This window comes from Marmota marmota, unplaced genomic scaffold (assembly GCF_001458135.2).
Source record: "Marmota marmota marmota unplaced genomic scaffold, marMar, whole genome shotgun sequence".
Lineage (NCBI taxonomy): Eukaryota > Metazoa > Chordata > Mammalia > Rodentia > Sciuridae > Marmota > Marmota marmota.
The window spans coordinates 4,595,045-4,614,496 of NW_025999863.1; the positions used below are offsets into that span (position 1 = coordinate 4,595,045).

A 19,452-nucleotide genomic window follows, 5' to 3' on the forward strand; every position below is an offset into this window, starting at 1 on the left:
ATAAGAGACAGCCCTCCCGGCCCCCAGCCTCCTCCCTCTGACAGTGGGAGGACCGATCCAAGGGGACATTCTCCATGTCCTCAAACTCCATCTCCAGCTCCTCACTCTCGGGAGCCTTGTTCTCATCACTGTGGAAGAAGGAAACTTCTGGAAAGCTGGGGTGCAGGTCATCCTTGAGCAGGTTGACGATTTCCAGGAAGGTGGGCCGCATCTTGGGGTTGAACTGCCAGCACATGCGCATCAGCTCGGTGCTGTGGGACAGAGGGACAGGTGGGGGATGAGTCTGGGAGTCCACCAAGCAGCAGCCCCAGCCCTGCAGACGACACTCAGAGATGACACTTGTGCATGTCGGAAGCCATGCGTGCGGCCCTTGTCAAGGCAGGAATGGCAACTCAAAGGTACGAAAAGGTGGCTTTGACAGTAAGCCAAAAAGGCCGTCTCACTAGGCCGTCTCACGGGTGATGGCTTTATCCATCCCTGACCCTCCACCCCTTCTGCACCCAGCACTTCATAACCCTTCATTCCTAACTGGGCTTCCCAGAAGGGCTCCCCTGGTCCACCAGCAGTGCTGGACTTGAAGACCCCGCAGGGGGGGGGATGCTCAAGCCCCAGTAGGTGCACCTGCCAGAGGCCCAGCCCTCCATCCCCAGAGGGTGGCAGGAGGGGCCTCAGCCACAGGAGCAGCCCCTGCCAGTGGGCTTCATGGTATGTGCCCGGAGGAGACTCTGCATCCTCAGAGGCTGCCTTGGGGCCTCCAGGCTAACGCTCTGCTCCACCAAGAGCACTTGGGACAGGAGTCGGGGCTGGTCTCCCATTTCACCTTTCTCCTCACCACCACTGTAGCTTCCAGGGCAGGAATTGGTCCTCTGAGTATGTTTATGAATAAAGTTTAATCGGCACGTGGTCATACCCACTCATTAAGTAATGTCTGCAGCCACCGGGAGCTACAGCCACCCGAGTTGAGCAGCCCGGATGGTGGCCACGAGGCCACAAAGCTGGAAACCCTCACCATGTGGCCCTTTATGGGAGAAGCCTGCGAGCTCAGCCCTAGGCCTCACTTAATCTCCCTGATCCTAGAACTAATGCCAGCGTCACCCGGGCACAGCCAGGAAAGGACCTTTAGGAGGCAGTGTTTAGAAATATTTTTTTCAGACTTTCCAAATAACTGTTTCATACTTTCTGTAATATGAGGCCTTCTAAACCGATTCCTTATTCTTGAGGGAGGAAGCATTTAAATGACCTCCCTCCTTTTCAGAAGCAAAAAACTTAATAGATACTGACAGAGGATTTTTGGTGTGATAAGAACTCATCGTGGAATGTTAAAAACTCCCCAAAGTATAGAGAAAACAGCTCCCTCACTGCTCTCCTTCGGCTGTCGGACTGGGTCTGGTCTACCCGGGCACATTTGGAAATGTAATAGAAAGCACTTTTTCCACTTACTATCTGAACAGCAGCTCATTCAATTAGTTACAACATATCTTCACAAGCCTCAGTTGAAATTTCATTTGCTACATCAATTAATTGATCAATTTATTTAGCAAGTCTCATTATTGGATATTAAATTTTAGGGTTTTCTTCTTTGCAACGTCTTTGCAACTGTAACTAGTACAAAAGGCAGTAAGAATGGTTATCTAACAACAGCATTGCTGGCACCGAGTAGGAAATATTTTTTTCCTGATTTTAGAAGGCATTATTTTTTCTTTATTTACTCTTTATTTATTGGACATTAGTGAGGCTAGACAATTTTCCAAGTGTGAAATGGCACAGGTGTGTGTGGACTATTTGACCCTATAACAAAAATTTAAAACAAAAATGTGTGTGTGGGGGGGGATATGTAATACATTTACCTAATAAAATTTTAAGAAAAAACAAGCATAGGTCTCCCTCCCCCAAGTTCCCAGGTTTCCTTCTCCAAGATTGCCACTACCGTGGCTCCTCGCACAGCCTCCCAGTTGTGTATGCAATAAAAACAGGTGTGTGAAGACGTGATATGGAAACACACTCGTGAATGCAGATGCACAATATACACACCAAGTGCACACACAGAGGCGAGATCATGGGATGTGCACACTAAGTGTGCCAAAAAAAAAAAAAAAAAAAACACACAAGCACACAAGACCTGCATGCAGACACAAGTAGGCTTGCAAAGATCTGAAATGCAAACACAGGCTCGCATGAAGACCTGCCATTCAGACAGCACATGCTTAATGATCAAATGCCGGAACACACAGGCAGGCACGCGCAAGCACAAGCCTGCATGTGAAGACTCACTGCAAACACACCAGGCACACAGCACGCACACACAAGTGTGCGAGCAGCATAGGCCAGGCACACGCTGTGCTGTGTCTCCGCACTTACACTGTATCTGGACAGTTGTCGGGCTGCTCCAGGTACCCGCCGTCCATGACGAACTTGAGCACCTGCTCGTTAGACAGGCCTTGGTAGGGCTGTTCCGCCAGGCTGGTGATCTCCCAGAGGACCACACCGAAGGACCTGCCGGCAGGTTGAGAGTAGTTAACAAAGAAGCCACCCACTGACACACACCCTTATCATCTACTGGACCTTGGCTGTCATTTATCAGAGCCTTGTTAATAAAACAATTCCTCTTGCAATTCATGAATCCCTACAACATCAGTCTCGATTGGAATGCAGGGGAGCCGGGCGAGGTCTGCAGCCAGGACACCGCCTTCGTTTCCTGATGAAGAGAAATGAGGAAGGCCGGCTTCCCTGGCCCCCTCCCGCCTGTCACACACGCCTAGTCACACATGACTCGTCACAGGCCCAGCCATGTGGTTACTGCTCCAGCCAACTCACCACATGTCAGAAGAAGCGGTAAAGACCCCGTCCTTCAGGGACTCGGGTGCCATCCACCGCACGGGCAGCAGGCCCTTGCCCCCTTTCCGGTAGTAATCCGTTTCGTAGATGTCTCTGGTCATTCCAAAATCTGACAAGAAACAAGTCACACACTCAGCCTGCAGCCTGTGGCCCCCGCGTCTGCCACTCTGACTGCCCTGAGGTGTGCGTTCACCGGGGCTGGTCATGTTCAGTGAGAACGGATTCTGAGGGATGCGTGAGGATGCAGAGGGGGAATGCCAACCGCCATTTATAGGGAGGGACAAGGAGGCACCAAGTGACAAGACCTGGCTTTCTGGCCCGTACCTTGGAGTTCCATTCTCAGCACCCACCCTGTACTCTCCCCAGCACCCCAAACTGACTTTTTGACTTTCCATAGCCAACCTCTGGTTCCCACTGGATAGAGCCCCGTCACCCAACCAGCTTGTCACTGGACACCCAGAATCGGGCCTTCCCTTGATCCACCCCTTTCCTCACTCCCACACCCAACACAGCAGCACCCCACCTACTCTGTCCCCACCTCTCCCTCAACCCAGCCATCCAGGTCCACCACCACCTTTCACCTGCCCACACCCCTCCCACCTGACAGTGACCGCCCACTGCCCAGGACAGGCCACATAAGAGGGCCATGCCCCCGCCTGCTCCATTGCTAATGTAAGAGGATGTCTTTGGGGTTTTGTTTGCGTGTTTGGGGAGGTTTTTTTTGGTCTGATTTTGTTTCGGTTGAGTTTAGTTTGTTTGTTTGAAGTCCTGGGATTGAACCCAGGGCACTCTGACACTGAGCTACACCCCAGGAAGATGGGCCTGGGACCCGCCCTCCTCCTGCCTCAGCTTCCCAGGCCCCTGGGATCCTAGGCATCACCATTACATAGGGCGAGAATCTCTTTGGATCATAAACCGAATCACTTTCCTTCCTGTTTCCATTGCTAATCCAGAAGAATGGCCTTGGGATCATAAGTAGGGTCATGTTTCCCACTTGTATCCTTCAAGGTGACATCCCGTGACTTGCAAGGCCCCTCCAGGTGTGGTTCTGGCCTCTCAGCTCACATACCTCTCCTGCTCCTCTGGTCCCCTCCATATCCATCTTATTCAGACCCAAAACCATCTTGCCAGCCTCAGGGCCTTTGCATGCACTATCCCCCCTCCTGGACACTCTCACTCATCCTGCCAGACGCGGCTGGAACGTCACATTCTTACAGAGAGCGATGTTTCCTGAACTGGACTCTCCCCGAGGCTTTTCTCCCCCCCGGGGACTCTACTCCCTTCACTGTTCTTTGTCCTCCCTTCCTCGTCTTGTCTACATAGTGTGAAATTCTTTACTACTTTTCTGGAGCAGCACCACCCATTATGGATGGATATGGTCTGTGTTGTCCAATGTGGTGGCCACAAGGCTCAGGTGGCTGTCAAACACCCGAATGTGGCCAGTGTAACCAATGGACTGGAATTTTACTTCCACTTAATTGAAATGTAAATGGGGACATAGACCACGCTGTGCTAGATAATGCAGATGACGGCTGCAGACCACAGTGATCTAGTCTAGTGGCACCTCCAGCACCCACTATGGTGGCAACGCCTACCAAGCACACAGGAATTGTCGAAAGAAGCGAAGAGGTGAGTTCATCACTAAATACCAGTGGAAGACTGGGCCCCTCCCCAGCCCTGACATTGTAGACAAGATCTGAGAATTTATCCTGGAGAACTGCCCCCTGAACTTGAACCAGCCAGGCCAGACATTTCAAAGCAGAAAGAAAGATCCAAAGACAAACCTCCAATTTTGACAGTAAAATCATGAGCAACCATGCAGTTTCGAGCTGCCAGGTCCCGGTGCACAAACTTCTTGGCATTCAAGTATGCCATCCCATCTGCGATCTCTGCTGCCATCTGAATCACCTCTTGCAGGGTCGGGGGAGGGCGGCCGGGGTTATTCTACAGTTGAAACATGGGTTCATGTTCAGCGACCCTGGTACCCGCAGCCAGGAGCGGGCGCCCTGCCAGGGTCTTAGAGGCAGCTCACCTCAGCCTCCGGCCTCAGAGAGCGGAGGTAGCTCTTCAGGTCTCCGTGAGCCATCAGCTCCATCACCACCAGCGTGGGCTGGCCCTTGGACACCACCCCCAGGAGGCGGACCTGCAGAGTAAGGGGTTCTCGATGAGGGTCTGTGGGATGATTTCAACTCACCGTGGTCTCTCTGCCTGGTGCCTACAGCACACTCGGCACCCTGTGCCCAGATGGAGTATGATCATCCCTGGTGTGGGGAGCAAACAAGACACCCCAAGGCAAAGCCCACCCCGTTAATGTTCCCGAGCACACGGGGCATGTGCCAGGTTACAAAGGGCTACAAAGAAGCCTGGAAGAGGGAAGAGAGAGAAGATTCCAGGTGGTGATGGAAAAGCAATAAAAGATCCAGAGAGATGAGAAATTCTGGAAAGTGAAGGAAGATTCCAGAAAGTAACAGAAGATTCTAGAAAGTGATGGAAAGTTCTGGAAAACAATGGTACAGAGATAGAGTCTGGTTCCAGGTGAGGTGGGAGAGGGGGCATGGAGGAGCCCCTTCCCCATCTTTGGGATGGAGGGTGCAGGGGGAGACGGGCAGGTCCACATCCAGTGTCCTTGGCAGTCTGTGGTAAGAGGCAGTAGGGCAAGGGCAAGGGCAAGGGCATGAGAGGAGGCCGCATCTGGCCCCTGCAGACCTACCACATGATGGCAGGTGAAGCCCTTCATGACCGAGGCCTCATTGAGGAACTCAATCCGCTCCCGGAGACTGGCTGCCTCGTTGACGGTCTTCACTGCCACCCGGGTCTCTGCCTCGCCCTTGATGATGTCCTTGGCATTGCCCTCGTACACCATGCCGAAGGAGCCCTGCCCCAGCTCCCGCAGGAGGGTGATCTTCTCCCGAGGCACCTCCCATTCGTCCGGCACATACACAGAAGAGGGGAACACTACTCCTCACTTATCCACACAGCACCCTCGGCTGATCCCCAGGGGCCGGCCACCTCCCATGCCCGAGTCCCCTGCAAATGCTCATGCTCCCTGTGACCCAGGACTCTGCCAGGCATTGAACATGTGACCAAGAACAGGGCAGGTGTCTCTTCCCCATGGAGGAGATGGAACTAGCCCTCCCTTGCAGCTGGGAACACAAAGCCCCTCGTGGAAGCTGCCACAAAGAGCAGATGTGTCCCCAGCATTCACCCGGCCACCACTCGCCCCCCTTCTCCCTGGCTCTCATCCCCTTGGTCTCCCATTTTAACTTCCAATTCCCACCCCCCAGGTTGGAGGATGAGTTTGGAGTTCTGTCCCTGACCCTCAGCGGCCACTCCAGCTGCACACCCCATGCTGCAGCCCCAGGTCCTCAGCTCTTCCCCCAGCCCAGAGGTCCCAGAACAGCTCCGTCCTCCCACCCAGGCAGGAATCAGACAGCAGCCGCTGGACGGCTCGCGGGAACGGAGTCTCCGCAGTGAGGGCAGGTGGGCAAGCCCCAAGGAACAAGAGGCTTTCCTTGCCCTGTCTGGGGTGACAGTCTGTCCTCAGCCCTCCCTTGGTGGGATCGTCACCCATTAGGGAAGGGGATGGTACTCACCGTCACTGGCGCTGAGGTACTCGGGGTTTGAAGAAGCATAGAGAGGTCCCATCGGCCCATCTGGCTGCCTGGAGGGAAAAACGAAGCCGAGCAGCGTGAGACTCACGGCACCCACCCACGGTCTTGAACTGGCCACAGTGGGAGACATTTACACCTCAGAAATGGGCAAACACTACAAGTTGGAATGAATTTAGGGTTTTTTTTTTTTCTTAGTTGTAGGTGGACACAATACCTTTATTTTATTTGCTTCTATTTTTATGTGGCCAGGAATCAAATCCAGTGCCTCACGCATGCTAGGCTAGCGCTCTGCCACTGAGTCACAACCCTGGCCCCAGGAACGGATCTAACTTTCTGTTGTTTGTTCCCAACTTAAAAAAGCAATGGATAAAGTATTACTAATAATGCAGATTCAACTTGACAGTGGGTCATTTCAGTACCCTACACTGCTCACGACCCACAAAAGTTGAGATGATATTCTTCCAGGATTTAAAAACCATGCTTCAGCAAAGGTGTTGCTCATGCCGTTGATGAAAATACATTTCTTACTTAATTTTGGTCTGACTCTTTAATGCAAAAAAAAAAAAAAATCAACATTTATGTTGTAGCTATACTTGTTCATTGATGGCAACCATAGGCTGGCAATGGGTATGCAGATTTGGGGGGAAAAAAATCAACAAAAGCATTAAGAATCAACTGGAGAGGGGAAATTTTCGATAAAGAATATTACATATTATTACCTGTAAATTGCACGTTGTACATCCCATAGCGATTTGGAAGGGCAATAAAAGATGGAATTTATAATGAACTTAGCTATACCCCTATCTGCATCCAGGCATATCCCCTCCCCTGGCCCCGAGAGCCAGTTGTTGGCCATTTGCTGGACACCTCCGCACTCACCTTTTTCTCAAGAACAGGTAAATGCTTCCAATCACAACACTGAAGAGAAAGACAAAGATGAGAGGGCCAATGATGATTTTGGCAATATTTGATGGCACATCTACTGAAAAAAAATAAGAAAAGAGAATGAGAAAATATGTGGTTCACATCAAAAATCACAGTTTGGAGCCATACTTGACCTTGAGCCTCTCTCTGCTGGTTACTCAGACCGCCCCCCCTTTTTTCCCCCAGGTAATCCTGAAACACCACTTGGCTGAGCAGGGCTCAGAGTCTGTGTTCCTGAAACCCACTGCCGCCCCAGCCCCTCCCTAGGCCAGCCTTCTCTTCCCCACCCCAGGGCGGCTTCACCAGCACAGAATCCAGGTGGTCAGCCAGGGACCCACACTAAGATCCAAGGGGGTCATGTGAACCCCCAAATTTGTAAGTAGTTGGATCACAAGTGCAGGTGACCTGGGACCCTCAAGCTTGCAGCTGGTGTCTGAAGTGAGGGTGTCTTGTTGGAGACCATCATGTGCGTAAGCTTGTAGGCTGTTTGCTAACTCTGGGTTGGACTGGATTGGATTTGCAGAACATCAGCACGTTCACTCTGACCCTGACCCGAGCCAGCCCAGCAAGAATCACTTGACACTTCTGCACCCTCATGGTGCCCAGCACGTGAAACCCAGCCAGAGAGAAGTCCCGCCCACCCAGCTCAGAATCTTCCCTCCCTCCAAATCGCTTTGCTCATGCCCGTGTGCGGGCTCCTGCCACATGCACCCTCAACCCATCTCCGTCTTTGGCCTCTATGTATTCATTCTTCAAGATCTTGATCAAGATGTCACCACCTCCAGGAAGCACAGCCTGATCAGCCAGCTGCCCCTTCCCCACAGTCCTCAGGGGCTGGCTCACCCAAAGGCAGCACCCCAAGAACACTTCACGCTTAGCTGTTCATTGCTGTACCCAAGGTAGAGAAGGCACGTTCTGCCCTCCTCCCCTGGGGACGTGGCCCATCTATTAACAAAGATGGAAACACTAGCAGCGGAACAAATGTGTCCACAGAGGTGCCCTGTGACAGCCCTGGACATGCACCATGGCGTGGAAACTCCCTCGACCTCCTGACGTGGGTCCTGTTATTTTCCCTGTGTGCACCTGTGCCTCGGTATCTGAGGGGATCGGTGCCAGGACCCCTGTGGATATCAAACTCCATGGAGGTTCAAGTCCTTTATATAAAATGGCACAGTATTTGCATAGAATCTATGCGCATCCTCCCACAGACTTTAATTCATCTCAGGATGACTTAGGACACCTAATACAATGTAAACGCTATGTAAATGTTGTTGTTGTTGTTTTAGGGGAAATAAGGAAAAAATCTGCACATTCACTGTGGATATGATTTTTTCTTTTATTTTCAATCTATGATTGGTTGACTCCGAGATATGGATCCCACAAATACAGAGCACCAGGTGCAGGCTCAGAGAGGGCAAATACCCAGCCTTAGGTACCCAGCAGCAGCGGGTGGAACAAGGGTCAAGGTCAGGCTGACATTCCTACCTCCCCAGGGGTCATTCACTAGAAAAGTCCTACCATGCCCACGGTGCCAAGCCCAGACCCAACCACCTGAGGTTGCCAAGGAAACTTACGATAATCGGTCACGTAGAAATAAGTGGCTTCTGTCCAGGAGCCATTGCCTGCCAGGGAGGTGGCCCGGATGCGCACGCTATAGTTCCCTGGTGACAGCCCACGCAGCCTGCAGCCCCTCTCCAGAGCAAAGTGCTTCCGGGAGACACAGAGATGCAGCTCCTAGGAGGAAGGAGACAGGGCCACTGAGTTCTGTACACCTGGGGCACCCAAGTTATGGGCGACACACCACGGTCACGGCCAACTGCTTGATGCTGAACATTCTCACTCCTCAGAGCAGATTTGACTTTGCCACGGACACATAAGAGCCACCAGCAAATCTGTATCTCCCACAAACAGGACGGCAGAGTCCCAGCAAAACTCAGGGGACACCGAAAGTCAAGCTTTGCATGCTTTTCCTGTGACATGAAATATTCTTTCACAATTACCCTATTTTAAAGGGACACTAGTGGCATGTATTTGTGGGCACCGTGTGCCGTTATGTGTATGCGCTGTGGGGAAGATTAAAGCAGGCCAACAAACACGTGTCACCTCACGCTTACAGTGTCTTTCTGTGAGAACACTTTGGATGTATTCCTTTTTAGTTTAATTTTTAAAAATCCATGGACACATTGTAACGCAGCCTGTGTGTGCAACCTGCAGGGGTCACCTCGGGGTGGCCAGCATTTGTCTCTCCTTAAACATTTATCATCTGTGTTGGAACTTCAAACTCTTTCTCCTAGTTCTTTGTGAAGCATAAAATGAGCTGCTCTAAACAGTCACTCTCCTGTGAGTAACCACTAGAATTTACTCCTCCTACACAGAGGTGTTTGGGGGCCCATTATCCCACCTCCCTCTGCCTCCCCTCCTCCTACCCCCAATCCATTCCTCAGTATTTTGAAATATTACATACGGTCACTACTCAGTGCAATAGGTCCCTGAAGCTTATTCCTCCTAGATGAAACTCTGCACCCTTCTGTTAACATCTCTCCTTATTCTTTTGCTTTTTCCCCATTTTAAATGTAGAGGTGATCCTCAGCTCAGGGGCCAAGAGCAACAGGAGGCAGCCACATGTGGCCTGCAGGACAGGTTGGACCTCACGCTGCTCAGTGGCAGGTCAGCCCTCAAACTCAGAACCATCTGGACTTCTCCTTGAGGTCGCCCACTGTGGGACAGTTTCTGCCAGACCTCCAGCAAAGTCAGTGTCCGGCGGGAGTGAGGGCCCTGGGGGTCGGTCATCTCCATCTTTCCCACACCTCCCCGCCTCTGCCCCAGCAGAACCAAACAGTTCAATGTCTAAGGACAGGTTTTAAAAAAAAAAAAAAAAGCCCTTGCCTTTCCATGGATTGACTTTTGATATATTTTTTTCATCATCATGAAAAGAACTGGAGTCTACCCAAATGTCTGTTAGGAAAAGACATAAATAAAGCGGGGCCCACACCCCACCAGCAGCACGTAGCTAGAGATAAACCAGGACTTGTCAGGAGACACAGGAGCCTCTCTGGGCTATCTGTCGGGGCGACCTGCAAGCATCAGGCCAAAACTCAAAAACTTTCCAAAACAGCCCCTTGGCTAAGCAGAGCAGAGCGTGTGCAGAACGGAAAATTTGGGGAGAAGGAGGGTGGGGAAGAGAAAGAAATGTACAATCTCCGGTGCTTATCATGTGACAATCATAGCAAGAAAACAAACTGGCCCATTGGCGGGGGCAGGGGCGGGGAGTCTGGTCCAAAGGTTTTTCCAAGTAGAATGAGTCACCAAGTAGAAGGGGACAAATAAGCAAATATAGAAACCCCAGAGCTGCTATCAGGAGCAGGGGCAGGGCCTTCCCTGCAGCGAGTGGCCTACCCAGACACCTTGAGGGGCGGGAACAGGAAGGGCACCGGATGGAGAGATCCAGAGCCTGGCAAGCACCCTCCACAGTCACCACAACAAAACCAGCAAAAGGAGAACCGAAACCCGACCAAGGGTGAAGCCGGTTGCGTAAAAAGTTGTGCAAATAACAGAAAGGGAACAAAAAATCCAAAAGAGATCAGCACGCCAGCGCACCCAACACTGATGCTCCTTCCCTGGAGGGGGCGTCCCATGTCACCAGACAGCCAGCCCTCGACTCCCAGAAAGCCTCTCCTCTTCACCAAGCAGGGGTGGTTCCAGATAAGACCAGCCTGCAGAGCCAGGGACAGCAGAGAGCAGGATGCAGGATGGAGCCGGGCAAGGCCAGCTCCAGCCTTAAGAGATGCCACGTCGACCTCTTACTCACCCCAGACTCATTACCACCTCATTGTCACACATTATCCTAGAGGAGCGCCCACCCCGGTGCCATCTTGGCCCGTCCACCTCCAGCTGTGGAACTGGCCCATATAAGATTAAAGGAAGGCTGTCCCCACCCGCAGGTCGGCCCAGCCTCCTCACAGTAGAAAGTCATAAACAATCCTCCACTCAGTAACTAAAATCCCCCCTGCTCCATTCACTCTTATAATAAGGACCCTCATCCTTTGTTTGGGGAGAAGATGATTTATGAGTCAATCTTTTCTTCTGCTGCTCTCTGGCCATGAGTCAACCCCCTTCACTGCTCAATGAACTCTCAGTGTCATTATTGGTTCCTTGATCCCAAGAGGGAGAAAGAACCCAGATTTGGGGCCAGAAGCTAACCCCTAGGGACAGGGTACCCAGAGGGCAGGCAGGAGAAGTGGTGAGGGACAAACGATTTGGACACATGGTTTAAGGATGAAGCAAAGCCATCAAGTAGAGGCAATTTGTCTAGTCAACTAACAAAAGGGAGGAAAAAGTTACCCGCTGGAGAGAGTTCTGTAAATGGGGCAAGACCTACAGTGGTGCCCCGCCCCGACCTGCCTTCGCTTATTGAAGGTCACCCACAGGCTGAGATATTCAGTGGAAATTTTCAGAAATGCACGATTCACGTTTTATGTGACTTATTAAAGCACGTTGTTATAACTGTTCTGTTTTATTATTAGTTATTGTTGGCACCTCGTAAGGTACCTAATTTGTAGGTTAGACTTTATCACAGGTACACATGCCCGGAAAACCCAGCATACATAGGGATCCGCCCATCCACAACCCCAGGCATCCGCTGGAAGTCTAGAGATGGATTCCTCAAGGATGGCACTTCTCTTCTCCCGCGGTGTGAATCATGAATATATATAAATAAGTTTCATGCTACCTTTTTCTTAGTCAAAACAGTAGGCAATTAAGGACAAAGTTGGAAATGATCAAGTGTCTACAGAAAGGTTATTAAGAAGGTGGCTGTAACCTACCTACCTACCTCTCTCTCTCTCTCTCTCTCTCTCTCGATTTGGAATAACTGTGACCACAAAAGGCCAGCCAGGAACATTACGATGCAACCCACAGGAAGGAATCCTGGATCCAGCCATGGAAACAAAGGAGTTTTCCCTCTGTCTTAAGCTAGTTTAAACGGGGGAGAAGGGGAGCTCTCAGCTGTTGGTGGAAGATGGGGGGATAACAGCACAAAAGATCTAAAATTCAGATGCTGTAATCTCAACGTCTGCATTACGTGGACAAAAGTCATTCCAAACACCATTTAAAATGGTGTACATCACCAGTTTTATGGAGATGCCACATTCTGTGTATCCACTCTCCAGGAGATAGACACCATTTGATGACTTACATTCTTTTGCTCTTGTTCTTCAAACTTTTTCCCTATTATTTAAATACATTTGTGGGGGACACACAAAAACATTCAAATAATAGGGAAAAGGCTTTGTGAGTTGAAATTGCATCCCTCTTGAGAGGTAATAAGAGGATGGAAACTTATTCTGACCACTGCGTTTGGAGGTGGATCTTCTGGAGGTGAGTGGATTAGATAAGGTCACGGGGTGGAGCCTCCATGGTAAAATACTGGTGACTTCATGAGGAGGAGAGAGACAAGACCCACAGACATACGCATACTCCCTGCGTCTCACCATGCAACGCCCCATGTCTGGTTGGGACTTTGTCAACAAAGGACCATCACCAGATTCAGTCCTTCAAACCTCCAGAACTGTGAGCTTTATAAAAACCTGTTTTCTTTATGAAGTTATCCAGCCTCATGTGCTTGTCTACAGTAAGGAAAAGGGGACTAATCCAAATTTGAATCACTTTTGTTTTAGGACATGTGGGATTAATGCTTACAGGATAATATAAGTGAATCACACTTCCCTGTATCTATGAAATCGTGAGCAGTCCCTTCTCATGCCGATTCTGGGCTTGGCAACAGGACACGCTTTGGCTAATGGACATTTGCAAAGTTATGCAAACACAGGCTTGAAAAGTGTCTGGACCAGCCTGCTAGAGAACACCTGAGGTGGGGCCCCAAGTGCCCCAGGTGAGCCAGATGTGTCAGTGAGACCACCAGCCCCAGTCAAACCAGCTTAGGGCAAAAGAAACACCCGATGAACCCTCAGCATTGGGAGAAAGAATAAATGTCCACTGTCTTCAACCTGTGCCTTCTGGGGCGGCGTGGTATATAGCAGTAATTGACCAGAACATCTTAAGCTATTTAGGCAAAGAGCTAAAACGCTTTGCAGATAAAATTAGCATTTTACCTAGAACAGGGAAACTCAAGGCAACCAAAATGTCTATAAAGAAACAATGGTTTCGTGGCAAATTAAACCCTATGTAGCCAGTATGCATTGATCCCAAAGGCTATAGGGGCAGACGGTGTTAGGCCGAAGAAAGCCACTTCTGAGTGTGGATTCGGCACACGTTAGGTCTGTGCCAACATAAGACCAGCCGAGCCCTTTGGGAAGGGACAGGTGTCATGCTGGGGCGAGGCTTAGTGTGGAGCGCTCACTCGCCCAGCACGTGCGAAGCTCTGGGCTAGATCCCAGCACCACAAAGATTTCTTCAATAAAGTAAAAATGGGTGTCTAAAAAGGGCAAATACGACCCCCTGACTGGTAAAAGATGACTGTTTCAGCAAGGGCACTTCTATTTTCTAGAATTTACGTTTTTTAGTGGAGGACCACAGTAGTTTCCATGTGTCCTTATTCTTTTTCACAAGTCTCCGCAGGCCAATGGGTTCTAAGTCCCCATTAAAGTGGAACATTTGGGTTTCAAGAGTAGATGTGGTCCCAAGGGGGCCACAGAGGGAGGCTGGCCTGGCTATGGGAGGACTCTCAAAGTTCCAGGAGATCAGACAGTGCTGCCTCAACCCCGTTCAGGGTGAATAAACTGTGCCCCACAGACCAAAGGCAGCCTGCACCCAACTCGGAGGGCACAGCTCAAGGCAGCGAGAGAGACTGAGGACAGAACTGGGAGCCTGGGCTGGCGCATCCGCTCTGGGCAGCCATGCTGTGTGGCTTTGAGCCTAAGGACAGTATCTGGGGGAAGCACTTGGGCCAGAGCCAAGGCAGAGGAAGGGGGGGACCTGGATGGCGTGAGCCCAAGGCCAAGACCCTTACCTCATCACCATAGCGCCGATAACTCACTTCATACAGCACGATAAGACCATTGGGTTCCTTGGGCTCTTGCCACATCAAGTGAACAACGTTGTTCTCGAAGATTTCGTGGGTCACAGGGCCGATGATGTCATCTGCCTTGGCTGTAAGAAGCAGCAGTTAGAGGCTGGGCTGTAACTCTGATCACACCCACCACTGCCACCTGACTGCTTGGCAGCCGGGCGCCGGCTGTGACACTGACTGCCCACGTCCCGCTCCAGACACCACGGTGGTCAGAAAAGGTCTCTGGGTTATTTTCTTCACCTACCTTTGCTCTCATTTCAGACTCACTACACATTGCAAAAACGGGTCAGAGGTGTTCCATGGACTCTTCCTGCGGTTTCCACCAATAAAACCCCCATATACATTATCAAGGGTATTGATAAGGATGGACATGTGAGGGGAACTGGTCGCAGGACCCCCCCCCCATCTCAAACTCCACAGATGCTTAAGTCCCTCTTACAAAGTGGTGCAATCTGCACAGAACCCAAGCACATCCTCCGTAAACTTTAAACCGCTGGATGGCTTATCTCATACAATGCACATCACTATGCTGCACTCTATGGAATTATGACAAATGGAATTTTTTTCTAAATATTTTTCATCTGTGGTTGTTTGATGTGGGGATGCAGAACCCTTAGGTAGGGAGGACCACTGTATGTTATTAAAACTAGGAACCTGACACTGATCGCCTGCTATAAACTAGACTGCATTTTTCTTTGGGTTTAAATAGATGATTGTGTGAAAAGCACTTTGAACATGAACGACAAATGTGTGCTTTGAAAATCGATACATTTCTGGAGGATCCTTGTAATAATAATGTGTTGTCACACCACGTGGACTTTGAAGAAGCAATTCCAATTCAACCCATAGATTTGAATGAAATACTTGGACAGGGGTGTCAAGCCGCTCATCTAAGTGTTACTTTTTAAGTGGGACATTTCAACACAGCCACCAACAGACCACTGAAAAAGGACTTTTAAGCCAAACATGAAGGCTCACTCGCAGCTGAAAGACCATGCCATCAACCCATGACGCCATTTCACGAGCCTCCCCATAAAGTGAGCTGAAAGCTATTTGCAGGAATATTACTCTACCTTTAAAAGGAAGAATGTTCTACAGTACGCAAAAACATGACGAAGTACCAGGACATCGGGCTGAGTGAAATCAGCCGGGCACAAAACAGCAAAGACCAGGGGCCCCACCTACAGGAGGCCACTGGAGTCCGGGGATCCACAGAGATGGGAGGCAACGAGGCAGGAGCCAGGCTGGGAGGGGACAGGGTCAGTGTGGCGTGGGACAGAGCTCCAGCTGTGGGGAGGGCATGGGGGCTGCACGGTGTGAACGTGCTTCATGCCCCTGGACTGTGCACGTCAGTGTGCCGGCTAAGATGGTAAATTCATGTTATGTGTATTCACAATTTAAAAAATAAGAAAAAAAAAACACAAAAATTATACAGGTGGAGCCATCTGAGTAAATAAATTCTGGAAAAATATATGAAGATTATTCAGGGTTCATCTTAGGAATTTAGGGGTGACTAAATTCAACCTTTCTTACTACACGTGATGATGAATTTTATGTGTCAATGTAGTGCATGGTGCTCAGATATGGGCGGAAGATTGTTCTGAGTCCTTCTGAAAAGCTGCTTTTTGGATGAGATTAATATTTAAATTGGTGAACTGAGTAAAGCTGATGATGGGCTACAGTGCGGGTGGGCCTCGTCCAGTCAGTTGAAGGCCTCAAGAGAACACAGGCGGAAGCCGCCCAGGCAAGGAGGAACTGGGCCACAGATGGTCTTTGGACTTGAACCGTGACCCTCCCCTGGGGTTTCCAGCCTGCTGGCCGACTCCGAAGTTTAGATTAATCCAGACTCCCAAACTGCAGGAGCCAATTCCTTAAAATGAACCCCTCTCCTTCCACACAGGCGTGGGCGTGCGCACACACGGTGGTCATTCAGTACAGGAGGGATGGGTTCCAGGGCCCCCCACAGGGACCAAAACCTGCAGGACCAGGTTCTGTGAAGTGAAGGGATGTCTGCATAGGACCTACCCACACCCTCCGTGGGCTATAAATGGTCTCTAGTTGTCTTTAAAATCTTCATGGTGTGAACGCTGTGTACCCCGTTGTCACATTGTGCTGTTTAAGCAGCAATGACAAGGGAAACATCAGGACAAGAAGTCAGCACTGGGGCCATTTTTTGTTCTGAATACTTTCTATCTGCACTTGGCTAAATCGTGAACATAAATAGTAGATATAAATCAAAACCAGATACCGTCGGATCCCACTTATAGGAGGCCCTGTTCCCAGTCACGGAGACAGAAGCACACAGACTCTGTCTCTCTGCAGGGCTCTAAGTGCCAGACACGTTTCTTAATTCCACTCTATTTCTCTTCCCATTGGCATGTACTTTCCACAGTTTACACAATCAGCTACGTGTGACTCTTGTCATTTAGAAACCCAACACTCCGGGTGTAGTGGCGCAGACCTGTGGCCCCAGCTACTGGGGCGGCCGAGGCCGAGGAAGGCTTGGGCCCAGAGCTGGAGGACAGCCCGGGGGACACAACCAGAACCCACCTCAAAACACCAAGCAACAAGGACACAGAACCCCAAGGAGCGGCCGGCTCCACCCGCGCCCACCTTCGGGCATGGTGCGCGCGCTCACGTAGGCGGCCACGCTGCACCTCGCCTCGGGCGCGTCCTGGTTGCAGGCCTGCAGCTCGATGCGGTAGCCGGTGAAGTGGCGCAGGCCAGAGATGACCAGCGACTCCTTGTTGACCACCTTCTCAAAGGGCCTGTGCTCCTCCTGGCTGGCGGGCGCGCTGGGGGAGCTGCTGGGGAGGGCCGGGGCTGGGGCCGTGGGCACGGGCTCCGTCACGTTCGCCTCGACACCAAGGGACCTGCGTTTCCGAGACGGTCTGTAATGGCGACAAAACACACGGGGTCATGCAATCACCATCTCAAATAAGATGCCGGAGAGAATCCAAGCGGAATCAAGAAGAATGGGGTGCAGGGGGGTGTGGATTAAAATGCGGATCACCAAGAATTACCGCCCAGAGGACCTTGTGAGACCTTCAGTGCAGGGCAGACCCACCCTGCCAGGGAGGGGTGGCCCCAGGGCCCTCAGCAATAGCCACCTCCCATAGTCCCCTCAACACGCTCAATTCCAGGTTTTCAATTTGCAGAGAAATAGGCCACCAGGGTCAGTGTTAAAAAAAATTAAGATGCCCAAAGCAGGCATGAGCCCAGCTATTCCAGAGACCTGCCACAGGGCATTTGCCTAGTGGCCCAAGCTGTGACCCACACGATCAATTTCCTGATTCTTATGTAGGGTACTAGGTACTAGAATATTTGAGGAAGGAAGCTTTAATCCAGGTAAAAGACTTATCACAGGGTTGAGTCAGAGCAACTCCAAAGACCAGCCATCCAGGTGACATGCTTCTCCCCATCCCTTAAAGAACTATGTCTCAGAATTGAGGAAATGCAACTGGCCCCTGGCTTCCTTTGAGCAATAACTTTTCCTATAAATATTCTGTGTGGTAATGAGGAGGCTCAAGCGGATTGTGCAACTTGCTTGTCCTGTTGGAAGCATTCGTTAAATATTTTCCTTAAAACATAATGTCCTAAGTAGGCTAGGGTTGCAGTGTTTTCTCTCAGGGTCAGGGATTTCCCCAATCAATTATAAAGGGAGCACGTGCTCCCTGCAGGAAATTTGGAAACCTTGATTGGCCATAAAATATTCCATTTAACGCATGAGTCACCCTTCACGTAGCCTGCCTTGGGTTTTTCAGCGAGTCTTCCCTGGGGACCAGGAGCGTGGCTCGGTGCTAGGCACATGCTGCGCAGGCACGAGGCCCTGGATTTGATCCACCACCACCCTCCTGAAAAGTAGTCCCAAGTTTGTTTTACTATTACGAATACTGCTTTCATCTTTCTCCAATTGTCTCAGGAGTTCCTAAAAGTAGATTCTTAGAAAATGTCACTAGGTTCAAGAGGATGTGAAACCTCCACATCTTAACACGTATGGCTCTACTGCTGGCTGGGAACCATACCGACTGGTGCTTCTCACACGGGGAGGGGGGGGGGTGTCCCTGAGACACTGCTTCAGAACAACCTCAGCAACCCTGAGGGTTAAGAGTCGAGAGTCCCCAAGTTTCAACCTGAGATTTTAACCCAGCATCACCCACTGACAGGTGAAGCTCCTCATGTGGATGTGGCAATCCCCTTCTCCTGGTGGGTTCTTTGTCTCTCTCCTGGGAATCGTCCCTCTTCGTCCTTTGTCTAATTTTCTGTGAATCTCTAGCGCCTTCCTTACTGTGACTCCCACACTGTTTATTCAGACATTTGGATCTTACATCATTTAGACATTTGACTCTAAGGTCATACACAAAAGTCTAAGGACATTAGCCTTCTACCTGTCGTATCGTATAATCTACCCTAGCTGGCTGTTTGCTGGTGAACTTCAAATGGTTTAAAACATACTTGTTCACACGAATTTGTAAAAATTGATATATCACTTTAAAAAAATCTTTGTTGTTGCCTTTCTAGGTATTTCTAGATAGGGATATCACACCACAGGTGTACTGAAGTTTTATGGCAATTATAAAGGGATCTTCTCTATTTTTATATTCTAATTATTGTAAGTATATACTAACTTTGGGTTTATTTATGTTGTATCTACTTTCCTCAAATGCTTGCTCAGTCTAAAGTTTTTATGGAATCAACTAGAAAGAGGGTTAGCACACTTTTCCCACAAATGGCTGGATAGCATATATTTGGGTTTTGCAGGCCACACCTCCTGTCCCATGCCCAGTTCCGCTATTGCTTAAAGGCAGCTGGGGATGACAGGTAAACAGGTGGATGCGGTCGTATTCCAACACAAGTTCATTTACAAACCAGGCAGCCAGTGGCCCATGGGCCACAGTTTACCTACCTTGAACTAGACTCTGCAAATCAATGATTTTGTTATCCACATTTTTTTTTTTTAACAGCTAGGGAAGGGGTTTTGTGTGTGTTAAGCAAGTGGTCTCCTACTGGGCTACACCTCAGCCTCTCCTGCTCCATTCACTACGATTCTGGCTA

At 50.2% G+C, this 19,452-nt stretch overlaps 1 protein-coding gene across 3 annotated transcripts in view; it reads right to left on the reverse strand.

Annotated features, from left to right (window-relative positions):
- Insr (insulin receptor) overlaps nucleotides 1–19,452 on the reverse strand; it is a 120,404-nt gene that overhangs the window by 2,329 nt on the left and 98,623 nt on the right. For 2 of the 3 annotated variants that reach the window (XM_048812880.1, XM_048812867.1), the window contains 11 exons: nucleotides 17,011–17,288; nucleotides 14,338–14,477; nucleotides 8,945–9,104; nucleotides 7,326–7,428; nucleotides 6,429–6,496; nucleotides 5,546–5,790; nucleotides 4,868–4,978; nucleotides 4,620–4,779; nucleotides 2,815–2,944; nucleotides 2,359–2,493; nucleotides 29–251 (listed from right to left, as the gene is read on the reverse strand). In XM_048812880.1, the coding sequence (XP_048668837.1) occupies nucleotides 29–251; nucleotides 2,359–2,493; nucleotides 2,815–2,944; nucleotides 4,620–4,779; nucleotides 4,868–4,978; nucleotides 5,546–5,790; nucleotides 6,429–6,496; nucleotides 7,326–7,428; nucleotides 8,945–9,104; nucleotides 14,338–14,477; nucleotides 17,011–17,288 (1,753 nt within the window). The remainder of the gene's footprint in view (nucleotides 1–28; nucleotides 252–2,358; nucleotides 2,494–2,814; nucleotides 2,945–4,619; nucleotides 4,780–4,867; nucleotides 4,979–5,545; nucleotides 5,791–6,428; nucleotides 6,497–7,325; nucleotides 7,429–8,944; nucleotides 9,105–14,337; nucleotides 14,478–17,010; nucleotides 17,289–19,452) is intronic. The other variant, XM_048812873.1, reaches the window with a different exon arrangement.